We start from the raw sequence: 18,201 nt of genomic DNA, 5'->3' as shown, positions 1-18,201 counted from the left end.
GAAGCGGATCCCTTTGTCATGGAGAGTTTTGCAATGCTGACCCATCTGACGCCGCTGTTCTGATACACGGGTGGAGTAGTCCTGAAACAAGAGAATACGGGCTCCTTTATATTCCACAGATCGGCTCACCCGGTATGCCTGCATTAGGTTTTCCTTTTCCGCATAATCCAGGCCTCTTGCAAGCACTGGCCTTGGCCGCTGTTCTACATCTCTAACAGCCTCAACGCGGTGTACGCGTTCCACTCACAAGGGGCCCTGGGACTGGTCAACATTTAATTGTGCTGGGAGCCAACTTGTAATGAAGTCCCACAGTTCCTTATCCTGATCCGATTCTGGTAAGCCAATAATCCTTATATGATTGTGCCGACTCCTGTTCTCTAGGTCATCCGTTAGTTGGGTAAGTTGTTTCTCCATACGATTCTCCATAGCCTCAGACCTGTCTTCCTGTCTGCCAATGCACTCCTCCACGTGCTGGAGCCGCGTCGCTTCTCGTTCCAGATTTTCTTTTATGTCGTCTACCGAGGCTTGTAGTTTAGAGAGGCAGTCATCGAGCACTGCAGTCAGCTGTTTAGTTAGCTCCCTTACCGCTTCCTCTTTTATTGTTACCACTGCGGTGTTGGCCTGATGCGCCGCCATCTTGGGACTCACAGTCTGCATGCGGTCTCTAGAGGGTTGTGGCGCTTTTGCTGGCAAACCCCAGAATTCTGGACCAGCCAGGCAGATCTCCTCAGCAGACGCCCCAACAGCGAGCACACACACCCGAGCAACTTTCACCCTGGGAGGGGGCCAGGGGGGTTGATAAAATAGCAGATAAGAATACAAGTGGAGCGGAGCAAGGCTGACAAGCGTCCTTTCAGCCCACTGGCATCACATGACCCCCAGTTCTCCAGTTCTAATCATTAAGCCATTCAACTTGAAACTTGCCTAGTACCCTGCTCATTCACAAACTATTACTGCCACCATGCCTACAGCTAGGCTCTGCACTTTTCCATACTACTTTCAGAGAGCTGAAATGTTGAGGGGAGAGACCATGATATGGAGGCCCACAAATGTACGTTTGTCAAGAGTCTAATATAGTGTTAATCTGGCCCCGCTTGTGAGGAAGTTGGTTGGGCCATTAGATAAGTGAGGTGTTTGAGAAGTGCTCAAAGAATACAAGATCATAGTAGAAAAACGTAATTTGTTGCTTTTCTCTTTATTGAGGATACTGGGGCAATATCAATGCTTTAAATACATAGTAACATACATAGTAGATGACGGCAGAAAAAGACCTGCATGGTCCATCCAGTCTGCCCAACAAGATAAACTCATATGTGCTACTTTTTGTGTATACCTTACCTTGATGTGTACCTGTCCTTTTCAGGGCATAGACCATGTAAGTCTGCCCAGCACTATCCCCGCCTCCCAACTGTTCCCACCACCGGTTCTGGCACAGACCGTATAAGTCTGCCCAGCACTATCCCTGCCTCCCAACCACCAGTCCCACCTCCCACCACCGGCTCTGGCACAGACCGTATAAGTCTGCCCAGCACTATCCCCACCTCCCGCCACCGGCTCTGCCACCCAATCTCGGCTAAGCTCCTTAGGATCCATTCCTTCTGAACAGGATTCCTTTATGTTTATCCCACGCGTGCTTGAATTCTGTTACCGTTTTCATTTCCACCACCTCCCGCAGGAGGGCATTCCAAGCATCCACTACGCTCTCCGTGAAAAAATAATTCCTGACATTTTTCTTGAGTCTGCCCCCCTTCAATCTCATTTCATGTCCTCTCGTTCTACTGCCTTCGCATCTCCGGAAAAGGTTCGTTTGCGGATTAATACTTTTCAAATATTTGAACGTCTGTATCATATCACCCCTGTTTCTCCTTTCTTCCAGAGTATACATGTTCAGGTCATCAAGTCTCTCCTCATACGTCTTGTAACGCAAATCCCTTACCATTCTCGTAGCTTTTCTTTGCACCGCTTCAATTCTTTTTACATCCTTCGCAGGGTACAGCCTCCAAAACTGAACACAATACTCTAGGTGGGGCCTCACCAACGACTTATACAGGGGCATCAACAACCCCTTTCTTCTGCTGGTCACACCTCTCTCTATACAGCCTAACAACCTTCTAGCTACGGCCACCGCCTTGCCACACTGTTTCGTCGCCTTCAGATCCTCAGATACTATCACCCCAAGATCCCTCTCCCTGTCCGTTCCTATCAGACTCTCCCCGCTTAACACATACGTCTCCCGAGGATTTCTATTCCCTAAGTGCATCACTTTGCATTTCTTCGCATTGAATTTTAATTGCCAAACCTTAGACCATTCTTCTAGCTTCCATTTAGTCTTAAATGGTGATGGTTATGAGGATTTAAAACAAATCATGGTGAGCTTATGTGATGGAAATTGGAAAGTGAAAATGCAATGATTGAGCTCTCACAGCAGGCCTGCTTAATTTTATTATAATTCTCCAGCATCCAAGTGGGTATTACAGTCATGAATAATTGCTCTGTAATGCTACCTTGTCCCTAGACTAAAAAGCAGAGTAAAGCAACCAAACAGCACAAATCAGCCAGGCAGCCTACCATGGCAGAATGCTTGTCTCAGGAAGATGGCACAGGCCCATCGCCCAACAAGTCTCCACCAGACATCCCGAACACGGCTCCCCGGTTTTAATCAAGGCAGGAACTCGCAGTTCTGACTTGGAATTATTTCTGCTCTGCTATATGAGCAGAAATTGCAAACAGAGGTAGCACAGATCTGAGCAAACTTGTAAGCTATATCGGGACGACTGGTTCAAGCAGAGCAGAGGATTGTGCACGTGGAATATCTCTTGATATACATATAATCTTCCTTTAACTTCAGATCCCATAACCAGTTCCCTTATTGAAGAAAGGTAATATTTATTTATTTAAAATAATTATAGCCTGCCTATTAACTAGGAGGGTTACAGGAAAACGAGCACAGTAATGCAACAAAATCACATAAAAAGACATCATCTATATATATCTATATCTATCTATCTATATATTAGGGCTGTTCAGAGATTAAAATGTTTAATCGCAAAGCTGGACGTAAATTTTTTAATCGTGTGATTAATCGCATGGTCCAGGTGTAAAATAAATGCAGCATGTACACATAGTTGTTTACATTTTTTATTGATCCTAAACATTCAACCAATAACTGATTCCAGTTTACTTAAAAGAACACAATTTCTTGAAGCATGTGAAAGGCAATTCTATGTTTGTGCATAAGAGAGACATGTGTCAGTTAAGCACCAAAAGTGGCTGCCTTGAATATGTTTTTTGCTTTTTGGATTTAGCTGGCATCTGTCTCAGTAGTAGCTGTAGGTGAGCTACATTCAGGTACACTAGGTATTTCCTTGTCCCCAGGTGAATTAGAATCGAATTTTGTTTGTTTTTGTCCCTAATAATTTTTATTGGGATACCATTGGAAACAATGAACACTACAACCAATGAAACGTAAGAACCATACTGGGTCAGACCAATGATCCATCTAGCCCAGTGTTCTGTTTCCAACAGTGGCCAAGCCAGATCACAAGTACCTGACAGAAACCCAAATCGTGGCAACATTCCATGCTACCAATCCCAGGGCAAGCAGTTGCTTCCCCATGTCAGTCAGCAGATTATGGACTTTTCCACCAGCATATGTGCCAGCGTACCACACAAATTACACTTCACACATTCAGAATCTAATTTTGTACTTGTGGCAATGGAAGGTTAAGTGATTTGCCCAAGATCACAGGGACCAGCAGCAAGATTCGAACCTGGCTTTGCTGGTTGTCAGCCTGGTACTGTAACCACTAGTCTACTCCTCCACAAAGCTGCTAACTTCCTGTCAGAGAGAGAGATTTGGGGCCAGGTGGGACGCAGCATGCTTTTACTGCAGTGGTCAAGACCAAGGGCCATAAGGAGCAGGGAAAAGGCGCATGCAGAGGAGAGGGGGCTGCCAGAGTGGGGCACCTAATTTGAAGCACCAAGTTATATAATTGCCGTCATAGACTACACAAATGAATTAACCATTAAGCCAGTTATTTAGACAAAGAAGTTGACTGGTACTCTCAAGGAGCAGAGATAATCTACGTTTGTCAATAATAAATCCTGCTTTGGAGAACAAACGTTCACATGGAACTGTGGTTGCTGGAGTACAAAGATAATGTCTTGCCAATTTTCAGAGAGCTGGGAACTCAGTGCAGCGTCTTCTCCACCAGTCTAAAACGTGAACTTCTCCAGTTGAAGTGTGCTCTGCTTTATTTATTACACTTGTACCCCGCGCTTTCCCACATACAGCAGGTTCAATGCGGCTTACATGGTAAAGAAAAAAAAATTGCAAAGTCCTTAAAGTTCCAACTCACCTACAGGTTGTTCCTCATCTTCATCATCAGAGATAAGAGGCAGACAATTTAATTTTCTTCTCTGGTTGTTTTTTGGGAGATAGAAGTAAAAGTCTAAGGCTTGAAGTTTCCACAGCAAGCAATTGTTTGATGGAAACCCAAGTATCTTCACGTTTTGTATAAGTAAGAAATGTCAACTTCTTGAACTGTACACCCAAAGCACATGCTATGAAGAAAACCTTAGCATTGAAACTCTGCTTGTGCCTGCTAAGCTCTGCACAAAATGTCTCCTCAAAGCAAATTATGTATGCAGGATCGTCATCAGATATGGTAAACTCACGCACCAAATGGTACAACTGAACAGGATACATATATCTCACCAACAAGGTGTTCTGTGGCAAATTTGTATGGTTCGAGCACTTTGCAAAGTTTTTTAATCTTCTCCCATTCTGCCTTTGTTAAGAGTGCAGGTGAGCTTTTATGCTCTGCCAAAATTGACATTACTGGCTCCTTGTGCTTCAGAGCCGTTCCAGCATATGAAAGGTATTGTTCAATCTTGTTGGCACATCTTGGATCAGCTGCTCTTCAGGCAATTATTTTAATCGCTGTTGTTTATGAAGCTCTGAAGTGTTGACAGAACTGTGTTTGAAGTGACATACTATCTTTTGACATTTGCAAAGAGTCACATCAATTCCAGCCTCTTGTATAGCAGTATTTACACAGAGCTGCAGTACATGCACCATACATGGAATGTGCTTATACAGCAGAAGAGAAGTTGCTTTAACCATATATCTAGCATTATCAGACCCAAAAGTAGAAATTGTATCCCGAAGATGCCATTCATCAAGTACATATTTGACATGGTCAGCCACATGTCTTTCATTAAAAATTCCAAGAGCCATCAACTGAAGACACCAGTTTTCATCGATAAAATGCACAGTTGTTCCAAGATAGTTCTCATTCCCAACAGAAGCCCAGTAATCTGCTGTTATAGACACACGTAGTTTTTGATAAGTGCATCATTATTTCCTGCTTTATATGATCATAAAGTTCAGTTAACTTTTGCCTAATGGTGGCTCGTGAAGGCAACACATAGGTAGAGTCAGAAGTGACCACCTGGAGAAGTCTCTGCACCCCTAAATCTGATGCAACATTAACCATTCTGCAGTCCATAGCAATCCATTGTATCAATGTGTTAGTCATTACATCAGCTTTCGCCTTACTTACAACAGTTGATTTTCTGATGAAATTTTCAATTTTCCGGATATCAGATGAATCTGAAGTTCCAGGAACTGAAGCTTTTCATGAGTGAACAAAAGGATGCTTACTTTTAAGGATGTAGGTCAGCATAGTGAGGCTTCTATGGTATTTGAAATCCTTACCACAATATTTGCAAACAACAGTTGTCTTGTCCTTGAAATGAAAGTCACTGTTTAGCAAAACTTTGTCATTGTCCATTGCCATTTTCTCTCTTCACAGCTGTGAAGGGGGAGTCCCAGCTTTGAGTCAGGGTAGGCAGCACTAGCAGCTTTGAGTGGGGTTGGCGGTTTTCGGCAGCTGAGTGGGGTTTGCGGCACTGGCAGCTCTGAGTGGGGTCGGCGGCGCTAATCCGGAGCTCTGCCTGTCTCTTGGGCCCTGCGCTTTCTACCTAAGAGTCTAAATTTGGCTTCCAGAACCTCTCTCACACATTTTCCTATGTCATTGGTACCCACATATACCAAGACAGCCGATTCCTCCCCAGCACTATCTAAAATCCTGTCTAGGTGACGCGTGAGGTCCGCCACCTTTGCAACAGGCAGGAAGTCACCAGGCGAACCTCACGTCCACCAGCCACCCAGCTATCTATATTCCTAATTATTAAATCACCAACTACAACAGCTGTCCTAACCCTTCCCTCCCGGGCAGCACTTGGAGACATATCCTCGGTGTGAGAGAATAGTATATCCCCTGGTGGGCAAGTCCTGGATATAGGAGTAGTTCCTACTTCACCAGGGTGATGCTTTCCTTCTAAGAGACCTCTCTCCTCCAAGGTAGCACAGGGGCTACCAGACTGGAGGTGGGACTTCTCTACAACATCCCTGTAGGTCTCCTTCATGTATCTCTCTGTCTCCCTCAGCTCCACCAAATCTGCTACTCTAGCCTCAGGAGAACGGACATGTTCTCTGAGAACTAGGAGCTCTTTGCATTGGGCATTGTGGATATACTGAAAACCTGACTGGCTGGGGTGCCTCCAGGACCAGGATTGAGGGCCACTGCCTTATGGATTAAAATTCCATGTGTAAAGGGGACAAGGACAGTATTAAGAATGTACTATCATCCACCTAGCCAGGATGAACAGCCAGATGTAGAAATGTTATCAGAAATTAGGGAGGCTAACAAACTGGGTAACAGAATAATAATGGGTGATTTCAATTATCACTCCAAAACACGGAATATGTAGAATACAATCAATACCAAAATTCAAAAATTCTACAATCTATCAGCGTCTTAAGGGTGATAATAAATATATAAACATGTAAGATGGTGGAGAAAAAAGACCTCAGTGAGAACCGGACACACCTCTGTTCAAAGGATACACCTTAAATAGAGAGGGGACCTCCTTAATCATTAGTCTCAAAAAAAACTCCACATACTCCTCTTTCGTGTTATCATAAAACATAACACCCTTTCAAAACAGTGTAGAGGAAGGCCAAAAAAAATTTCCGGCACAAAGCCGTTACTTAGCTTGGATGGTGAAATCAACGTGATTCTCTTCTTTCCATGCAGTGTCTCTCAAAGTCCGTTCCTGCACTAGTCCAATTCCTGACAGGGTAGCCCTGTTTCGCCAATCAAATGGCTGCCTCAGGGGAAAACAATAAATACATTTTCAAAAACACCTCCAAGTCTTGACCCACGCCTTCACTGCATATTTCAACATCTCCTCAGGAACACCTCCAAGTCTTGACCCACGCCTTCACTGCATATTTCAACATCTCCTCAGGAACTCCTGAGGAGATGTTGAAATATGCAGTGAAGGCGTGGGTCGAGACTTGGAGGTGTTTTTGAAAATGTATTTATTGTTTTCCCCTGAGGCAGCCATTTGATTGGTGAAACAGGGCTACCCTGTCGGGAATTGGACTAGTGCAGGAACGGACTTTGAGAGACACTGCATGGAAAAAAGAGAATCACGTTGATTTCACCATCCAAGCTAAGTAACGGCTTTGTGCCGGAAATTTTTTTTGGCCTTCCTCTACACTGTTTTGAAAGGGTGTTATGTTTTATGATAACACGAAAGAGGAGTATGTGGAGTTTTTTTGAGACTAATGATTAAGGAGGTCCCCTCTCTATTTAAGGTGTATCCTTTGAACAGAGGTGTGTCCGGTTCTCACTGAGGTCTTTTTTCTCCACCATCTTACATGTTTATATATTTATTATCACCCTTAAGACGCTGATAGATTGTAGAATTTTTGGTATTGATTTCAATTATCCCAATATTGACTGGGTAAATTCCTTGACAAAATCAAGGACTGCTTTAAGGAGCAGCTGGTACAGGACCCAACAAGAAGAGGAAAAATTCTGGAGTTAGTCCTTCGTGGAGCACATGATCTAGTGCAGGAGGTAATGGTGTTGGGGCCACTTGATAACAGTGATCATAATATGATCAGATTTGATATTGGCTTTGGAGCAAGTACACACAGGATATCCAATACGTTAGCATTTAACTTTAAAAAAGGAGACTATGATAAAATGAGAATGGTAAAAAAAAAAAAAAAAACTTAAGAGAAGCAGCTGTGAAGGTCAAAAATTGACAGCAGGTGTGGATGCTTTTCAAAAATACCATCCTGGCCAAATATATTCCATGTATTCAAAAAGGAGGAAGGAAGACCAAACGACAGCCAGCATGGATAAAAAGTGAGATGAAGGAAGCTATTAGAGCTAAAAGAAAATCCTTCAGAATATGGAAGAAGGATCTGACTGAAAATAATAAGAAACAGCATAAGGAATGGCATGTCAATTGCAAAGCACTGATAAGGATGGCAAAGAGGGACTTTCAAAAAAAGATTGCGTTGCAGGCAAAAACACACAGTAAAATATTTTTTAGGTATATTAAAAGCAAGAAGTCGGCAAAAGAATCAGTTGGACCGCTAGATGACCGAGGGTTAAAAGGGGTACTCAGGGAAGACAAAGCCATAGCGGAGAGATTAAATGAATTCTTTGCTTCAAGGAAGATTTGGGAGAGATACCCGTGTCAGAAATGGAATTTAAGGCGGACGAGTCAGAGAAACTGAATGAAATATCTATAAACCTGGAAGATGTAATAGTGCACTGTGACAAACTGAACAGTAGCAAATGCCTGGACCAGATGGTATCCATCCCAGAGTACTGACAGAATTGAAAAATGAACTTACAGAACTATTGTCAGTTATATGTAATTTATCTTTAAAGTCAAGCATGGTACCAGAAGATTGGAGGGTGGCCAAATGTAACACCGATTTTTAAAAAAGGTTCCAGAGGTGATCTGAGAAATTATAGACCGGTGAGCCTGATGTCGGTGCCAGGCATAACTGTAGAGACTATTATAAGGAACAAAATTACAGAGCATATTCATAAGCGTGGATTAATGAGACAAAGCCATGATGGATTTAGTGAAGGGAATCTTGCTTCATCAACTTATTACATTTCTTTGAAAGAGTGAACAAACATATGGATAATGGTGAGCAGTCAATATCATGTATCTGGATTTTCAAAAGGCATTTGACAAAATACCTCATGAAAGACTCCAGATGAAATTGGAGAGTCATGGGATAGGAGGTAGTGTTGTACTGTGGACTAAAAACTGGTTAAAAGATAGAAACCAGAGAGTAGGGTTAAATGGTAGGTATTCTCAATGGAGAAGGGTAGATAGTGGGGTTCCTCAGGGGTCTGTGCTGGGACCGCTGCTTTTTAACATATTTATAAATGACCTAGAGATGAGAGTAACTAGTGAGGTAATAAAATTTGCTGACGACACAAAGTTATTCAAAGTTGTTAAATCGCAAGAGGATTGTGAAAAATTACAAGAGGACCTTATGAGACTGGGTGATTGGGCACCCAAAGGGTTACGAAAATGATAAAGGGGATGGGACGACTTCCCTATGAGGAAAGGCTACAGAGGCTATGGCTCTTCAGCTTGGAGAAAAGACAGCTGAGGGGAGATACGATAGAGGTCTATAAAATAATGAGTGGCATGGAACAGGTAGATGTGAATCGCTTGTTTATTCTTTCCAAAAGTACTAGGACTAGGGGGCATGCAATGAAGGTACAAAGTAGTACATTTAAAACAAATTGGAGAAAATGTTTCTTCACTCAACGTGTAATTAAACTCTGGAAATCTTTGCCAGAGAATGTAGTAAAAGTAGTTAGCATAACGGGGTTTAAAAAAGGTTTCGATAGCTTCCTAAAAGAAAAGTCTATAAGTCATTATTAAAATAGATTTGCGGAAAATCCACTGCTTATTTCTAGGATAAGCAGAATAAAATGTATTATATTGTTTTGGGTTCTTGCCAGGTACCTGTAACCTGGATTGGCCACTGTTAGAAACAGGATGCTGGGCTTGATGGACGTTCAGTCTGTTCCTGTATGGCAATAATTATGTGACACTGCCACATAGAGGGGCATAATCAAACGGGGACAACCATCTCTAGGGACGTCCATCTCTAAGGACGTTCCAGCGAAGGGGCGGGGAAACCTGTATAATCGAAACAAGATGGACGTCCATCTTTCGTTTTGATAATACGGTTGGGGATGCCCAAATCTCAACATTTAGGTCGTCCTTAGAGATGTTCGTCCCCAGTTTTCAGCGATAATGGAAACCGAGGACGCCCATCTTAGAAACAACCAAATCCAAGCCATCTGGTCATGGGAGGAGCCAGCATTCGTAGTGCACTGGTCCTCCTCACATGCCAGGACACCAACCGGGCACCCTAGGGGGCACTGCAGTGGACTTCACAAATTGCTCCCAGGTGCATAGCTCCCTTACCTTCAGTGCTGAGCCCCCCCAAACCCACAACTGTACACCACTACCACAGCCCTTAGGGATGAAGGGGGGCACCTACATGTGGGTACAGTGGGTTTCGGGTGGGTTTTGGAGGGCTCACATTTACCACCACAAGTGGGGGGGATGGGCCTGGGTCTGCCTGCCTGAAGTGCACTGCACCCACTAAAAGCTGCTCCAGGGACCTGCATACTGCTGTGATGGAGCTTGGTATGACATTTGAGGCTGGCATAGAGGCTGGAAAAAAATGTTTAATTTTTTGTTTTTAGGGTGGGAGGGGGTTGGTGACCACTGGGGGAGTAAGGCGAGGTCATCACCGATTCCCTCCTGTGGTCATCTGGTCAGTTCGGGCACCTTTTCGAGGCTTGGTTGTGAAAAAAAAAGGGACCAAGTAAAGTCGACCAAATGCTCATGAGGGACGCCCTTCTTTTTTCCACTATCGGCCGAGGATGCCCATCTCTTAACTACGCCCCCGTCCCGCCTTTCGTACACTGCCGACACGCCCCCGTGAACTTTGGTCATCCTCGTGACGGGAAGTAGTTGAGGATGCAAAAAAATCGGCTTTCGATTTTGCCGATTTGACCAACCTCGGGAGAAGGACGCCCATCTCCCGATTTGTGTCAGAAGATGGGCGTACTTCCCTTTCGAAAATAAGCTAGATAGTCTAGTATAATAATTGGGGAATAGTAGACTGCAAGGTATCATCTGGCCTGTAAAGAAGAAAACTCAATTAGTCAGTACTTTGCAAGAAGAGTAACCATGGTACAGCTTTCAAGGGAGTGTAAAAAAAAAACCAAACAAACCCAACAACAACAAAAAGTCATGAATCCTCCATCGGAGCTTAGGAGGCAATGAATTTCTGTCCAGTGACCTAGTAAATGGAAGCATACTTTAGATAACAGCTCGGTGTGCAGAAAATCAGCCTGTAGAGCTAAGAGAAAGAGTTAAGGAAATCTTTGGCCTGTCCTGAATCCTCAAAAACTTATGAGCTCCCTCATATTGCACTTTCAGTTTGCAGGGTACAACAAGGAAAATTTTCTTCTCATGTACAGCTGCACAAATGGGCACAAATGCCCTCCTGGCCAAGACAACATGGGCAGAGTAGTCCTGGAAACATGAGATTTTTTTCCTCTCATAAGTCAGTGAAAGACCTGATGGCTTGCTTGTGACCAATTCAAAATCCGCAAAATGACAGCACAAGGTCGGGCGATGATTTGCTGTTGGGGGCCCATCTGGTACGCCTACTGCACTCTCAACAGGCCTTGAAGGTTTCCAAGTTGTAAAGATTGCAGCAGCCAGCGTTCAAGAAAGCCCACCAGTTCTGAATCTTTTAGCACTTCCAGTAATACTATTAACCACAAATTGTTCTTGCGGAAACGGTTTTCTAAGTCATCAACTTTTGATTCAAGTTCAGCCAGCCACTTTTTTAACGCCTGTCGGCCCTGCCACTGCAGCCATACTGTCTTCCACATCACTTATTGTTTGCTGCAATTGATCCAAATCAAGACTGAAGCCATCCAACCTGTTATGAGCTGCCTCAGCTCTATCGTAAATAACCTGCAGCTTTTTAATTGAGAGCAGCTTCCACCACAGTAGTTACTTCCACGGTCAACTCTGCAGTCCACATGGACTAGATAGAGGGGCTTGGTGGTGCCTGGCTCTCTGCCATCAACTTTGCTCCACTCCTTGTCCCTCTGTTGTGGCTTAGCTGCCATGGAGCAGAAACTCTGGATTACCACACCAAGAAACGCTTGTCAGTGTACACAGAGGGGATGCTCGTCTGAATTCGAGATGAGTTGCTATTTTAGCCTGATTAGGAAGTTAAAATGGGAGGAAGCGCAGGAGCTCCACATTTCGGTGGCTGCTCACCAGCATGGTACCACGTGATCTCTCTGTCATACGTTCTTAAATGGTTACATTTTCACCTCCATCATACACCCTAGGAGGCTGCACCACACATCCACAAACTTTTCTGTCAAGCTATATTTTTTCATGTTACTCTTATGATCTGGATCTTCCTTTCCATAAAAGATGTTTGGATTTTTTTTTTTTTTTTGGGGGGGGGGGGGGGGGGGGGTATTATTGGTATCTGAGGTATTGTGAATTTCTCTAATCTGATTTCCAAAATATACACATTTAGGTCTTTAAGTTTCTTTTCATAGGGTTTTTAGTGCAGACCCCGCACTATTTTAATAGACCACTCTTATCTGATCCCTAGGATTTCTGCCTCTATGATACATGATTCCTGTATCTCTTTATACTGAATCTTAGCTGCCAATTTCCTGAACATTCTTCAAGCTTTCTTGGATCGCTCATTTTGTTATGTCCCCCCCCCCCCCCCCCCCCCCACCACCGCAGGTATATCCACTAAATTGTGGATCTCTCTTTTATTATTTTTTTTCCAGTTCATTTGTTTTGTAATCTTCCTTGTACTGGTACCTGGGGAATATCCAAAGGTGGACCTAAGTGACTGGGCCATGGGCCATAAACCGCTACTAAACGGACTTGGAAAAATCCAAAATCCCAGGAATAACATGTATAGAATGTTTGTACTTTTGGGAAGCTTGCCAGGTGCCCTTGGCCTGGATTGGCCGCTGTCGTGGACAAGATGCTGGGCTCGATGGACCCTTGGTCTTTTCCCAGTATGTCATTACTTATGTACTTATGTACTCAGTTTGGAGTCGGGTCTACCCAGTCAATAGCAGTGGTATGGACCAAAGAGAAGTGTCAACATTCACATTACCTACTGCCAGTGCATTTTATCTAGCAAAAAAGGTGCCGGTACTCAAATGCTAGGCCACCCTTCAGGAGTGGGGTGATCACTGAAGGACCTCACCCCACAATAGCCAGGGCCCCTGCAACCAGTCACAGAATCTATGACAAGGAAGAATTGGTGTACAGAGCCTGAGCTCTTTCATTAAAACTTGCAATCCATGGGTCAATTTTAGCAGACAATGAAAAAGGTGCCGGTACTCAGTACCCCTAAGTACCCCCTCAAAAAAAGCCCTGCCTATTGCTCACCCATGTTAACCTCAGACCCCTGCAAAAACAGTCCTGGCTACATTTAAGTGCCAAATTAATTCATAAAATTTTGACTTCAGCCCTTTCTATATTTATTTATTTCATTTATTAGGATTTATTTACCGCCTTTATTGAAAGAATTCACTCAAGGCAGTGTACAATACACAATTACCGAAGTAAAACTATTCAAATAATACAAAGTATGGCGTAGTTTACTACTTACAATGTCAACACAATACGTAATAGAACATTTTAATAGAAGTGTAGGGCATAAGCAAAGATGGAACATATAGATAGATAAGAGAGGAGTTAGAAAATAAGACGAAGTCAGAGAGATGATTAAATATTATTTCAGCTAGGGTAGGAGTGGGTAAACATGTCCTGCTGTAGTATGTGCAGCCCGTGTCACTCCTTGTATGTGTGTGAGACTAAGAAGTTAATTACTTCTTCCATTAAAGGCCAGGTTGAACAGCCAAGCTTTCACCTGCTTCCTGAAGTAGAGATATATCTTTAACTGGTGAATACATCTGTAGTACCAAGGGGTCATGAAGATCTCATATAGGCTTTAATGCTAGTAGCATTTCAGAGTAAGTGTAGTAGTATAGTGAAGCTCCTGTAGCTCTTTTAGATGAAAGCCAATTCTTTTCTAAATAGTAGTATCCCGTTTCATTTCTTTATCTTATATCCATCTAACTTTACACTATTAAGTGATACTACTACTATTACCAGTACTGTTAAGTTGCTGACATTGTGATGAATGCTCCTGCCCCCTTCCAAGCAATTCCTATTTAAACATTCATGTCTTTCATTTCCTAGGCTATAATGGTCTTCCAGGCACCATAAAACTTCCAACATTCCAAATGGCAATGCAGTAGCTTATTGGGGGCTACAGGCCTATCTGCTGCCCCACAAACCCATAGCAGAACTAGACCGTTATAGTATTATCCGCACCAATCACCTTTTGCCAAAAACCTTATTTTGTGAAACACTATTTTTATAACATGCAACTAAAGTCATACTAAAAGGAATTTTCAACCAAAGCCCACCATAACAAGAGAACAAAAATCGGCACAGGTCTCTGTTTATTTCCTCAAGTGAGTGTTAATACTTACATTTAAAACTTTCAGACTGTACAGACTGAATATTCACATATATCTCTTTGCAGCACAATTTAACAACTGAATATTTTATATCTATTCAATACAGTGAATGATCAATGGCAACAAATGGAATTACTGCACATTGCCACAAGGAAGGAATGACCTTTTCTTTAAATAAACGATAATGCTTATAAATAAACTCATTCTTTCAGTATTCTTTTTACATACCTGATTCATTAAAAGCAGCAACATATACATCTTTCTTTAAAAGAAAAAGTCAAGAGATGGACCACGGCAGGAAATGTCATCTAACTTACTGGAGCAAGAAGCAAGCAGTGTTAACAGAGCTTTAAAAGTATTATTATATTCCAAATGTACTTTTCTGTCCATATACCAATACCATAATGGAGTTATTGGGGCAAAGGGAAAATTCACTTGAAGTCCAGCATATTGCAATCAATCTTGTAGTACACATAGGGGTAGTATTCCTGTTGGCTGAGATTCAAGCCTGGAATATCCGTGGATGCCTGTAAAATAAGTTTTGCATATTAAAAAAATAATTAATAACACTATACAATATTTACTACATAGTGTCTGGAAAAAACAGGACCCCCAACATTTTTCCAAATAACCCCAAAACAAATGTACCATTATTAAAAAAAAATATTACTATTATTGACAGGTGTTTCTGTAAGATGCTGTAAAAACTGGATGACCCTCTTTTTTAAAATGGCATCATTCAGGAAGTGACCATTAAATGGCATTTAGCGAAAAAGAAAAAAGTTGTCATTAAGGCATACGGCGCAAAGCATTTGCTAAGGGAGTTTCCTAATAAGGACTGAACTAATGTATTTTCAAAGGTCATACTAAACGTTTAAACAATTGCAAATATTTTGAAACTATGTAAGGGGTCCTGTTTTTTTCCGGACACCGTGTATTTATTTATTTGTAACATTTATACCCCGCACTTTCCCACTCAATTTCAGGTTTAATGCGGTTTACATAGAAATCATGATAACAAAGTGATATAAAATGGATGCAGCTATGATATTGTAAGTAAAGAGGTAATCATTTATGTGTGGATAGGTAAGATGGGCAAAAAGGAGGATGAAAGAGTTAGGGGAATGGTAGGAGGGAGTGTATAGGGATTAACATTTAGTTTAGTATGGGAAAATGTTAGGGAGGGATAGGAAGGGGGATGTATTAGATAGTGTATGGAGGGGTAGGAAGAGGGATATTATAAAGGAAAAAAAATGGGGAGGATATTCCAGAATCAGTTTTATAGTCTGGTCCTGTAGTAAATAAGGTCTTGTAAATTTAAGTTAGGTTATTTGTGTAGGCTCGCTTGAAGAGTTAAGTTTTTAGTAGTTTTCGGAAAGGTAGAAGGTCACTGATTAATCGAATGGATCTTGATAATGCATTCCATAGTTGACTACCTATGACAGAGAAGTTGGATGCGTAATATGTCATGTACTTAAGTCCTTTGCAATTAGGTAGATGCAAATTGAGATACATTCGAGAAGATTTTAACTGTTTCTGGCTGTAGTATTCTAACTGCAGCTACTATTTCAAGACATACAGTAAAATGAACTGTAATGACAAAACATTTACAGGTCTATGTGCTCAAATTTAGAAAACATTACATAGACATCAATTTTTCTTTGAATTTAGTAGTCAACAGCTGAAACATTCCCCCACTCCCAACGTGGTCTCCACCAAAGATGAAAAGTGGGGTACAGAAAGGGAAAGAGATCCTCTTCCAAAATCTATGCAGCTCCTTTAGGGCCTGATTTATAAGGCTGTTTTCCCATTCCACAACTACAGGAAAACTTAGAAATCTGGGCCTTAAAGCACTGCTGCAGCCACTGGAAGAAAATACACAAGTCAGCAGTTCCCCCATCTCTCTCTCTCATAGTCCCCTATCCTGTCCTTAGTCTCTCCCTCCTTCCCTCACCCAGTTTCTCTCTTTCTTCCTCCCCACCCCCCTTCACTACCCAAAAGGTCAGTTAGGCAACTGCCAAGCTCTTACCCCACCCCCCTCCTCGCTAATCCTCGCCATTCAAGAATCCAATCAGGCACCCCCAGCCTCCATCCCAGCTCATGTGGCCAGCTTCACCCCCTCCCCCTTTCCCAGATAGCATCACCATCCAGAAAGCCAGTTCGTCAGCCACCCTCTAAATCCTTATTCCCCAACGCAATCAACCATCTCCACCCCTCCCTAGCCCTCACCACCAGAGAAGGCAATCAGCCACCCCCTAAGCCTCCACCTTCCCACAGCATCGTCACCCCCTCCCAAAGCCTGTTAAATCCCACCCTACCCCAACAGCATCGCCTTATGTCCCTCCATTAACCTCACAAACCAGTCAGTATTTTGATTCATTGGATAAAATGGAACCTCCAGATGTTATACTATGGAGAAATCATATGCATGAACTGATGCTTTTGGAATATCTGTCTGCGGTATGGCAGGATGTAAAGCTGGGACAAAGTTAGAAGCTGTTTTTCAATTTGGCAAGTATGAGTGGGGGTAAATCAAGGATGTAAAACAAAGTATGATGATGGGAGATTATTTGGATGGAGGAATGGGGGGGGGGGATTTGAGGGGAAGATGCTGGTTGTTATAAGGTGATTGTAATAGGTTCAAAACGTTAAGGGGTATTATGAGAATGTAAGGAGTATAATGAGAATCTGCAATTAACTGGAGGGGATGTTGTGCTATATAAAACCCTGCTAAAGAAACTGATTAATGAATAAATCAATTGGTTCAGACTTTGGGAGCATCTGATTCTCCGTCACTCTGCAAGATCTAAAGCTAAAGAATGTGAAGCAATTTCGATTTGTTTGGGGTTTTTGTTTTTTTTGGGGGGGGGGGGGCTGGTTCTTTTTAACATTTTTGTAAGAGATATTGCTGAAGGGCTCTCTGGTAAGGTTTATGTGGATTATACCAAAATCTGCAATAGGTAGACACTCCTGATGGTGTGGATAACAAGAATGGACCTAGCAAAACTTGAGGAATGGTTTGGAATCTGGCAGCTAAGATTTAATGCTAAAAAAATACAGGGTCATACATTTGAGCTGCAAAAAAAACACAGGAACATACGAACATAAGAGCAGCCATACTGGGTCAGACCAATGGTCCATCTAGACCAGTATCCTGTTTTCCATACAGTGGCCAAGCCAGGTCACGAGTACCTAGCAGAAACCCAAATCATGGCAACATTCCATGTTACAAATCCCAACGCAAGCAGTGGCTCCCCCCATGTCTGTCTCTCTAGCAGATTATGGACTTTTCCTCCAGGAACTTGTTCAAAACCTTTTTTAAACCCAGATAAGATAACCGCTGTTACCATATCCTCCTGCAATGAGTCCCAGAGCTTAACTATTCGTTGAGTGAAAAAATATTTCCTCTTATTTGTTTTAAAAGTATTTCCATGTAACTTCATTGAGTGTCCCCTGGTCTTTGTACTTTAAGAGTAAAAAAAATCTACTACTCATTCTACACCACTCAGGATTTCGTAGACCTCAATCATATTTCCCCTCATCCGCCTCTTTTCCAAGCTGAAGAGCCCTAACCTCTTTAGCCTTTCCTCATATGAGAGTTCCATTCCCTGTATCATTTTGGACGTTCTTCTTTGAACCTTTTCTAATTCCACTATATCTTTGAGATACGGTGACCAGAATTGAACTCAATACTCAAGGTGAGGTCGCACCATAGAGCAATACACAGGCA

At 42.5% G+C, this 18,201-nt stretch overlaps 1 protein-coding gene across 1 annotated transcript in view; it reads right to left on the bottom strand.

Moving 5' to 3' along the window:
• Positions 1–14,435: 14,435 nt before the first annotated feature.
• LOC115460030 (V-type proton ATPase subunit C 1-like) overlaps positions 14,436–18,201 on the bottom strand; it is a 109,182-nt gene continuing 105,416 nt past the window's right edge. The window contains 1 exon segment of the mRNA XM_030189886.1: positions 14,436–14,998. Coding sequence (XP_030045746.1) covers positions 14,903–14,998 — 96 coding nt within the window. The 3' untranslated portion in view covers positions 14,436–14,902.

This window comes from Microcaecilia unicolor, chromosome 1 (genome assembly GCF_901765095.1).
Source record: "Microcaecilia unicolor chromosome 1, aMicUni1.1, whole genome shotgun sequence".
Classification (NCBI taxonomy): Eukaryota; Metazoa; Chordata; class Amphibia; order Gymnophiona; family Siphonopidae; genus Microcaecilia; species Microcaecilia unicolor.
The sequence above is the reverse complement of the archived record's forward strand: the minus strand, read 5'-3'. Positions and strand labels throughout refer to the sequence as shown.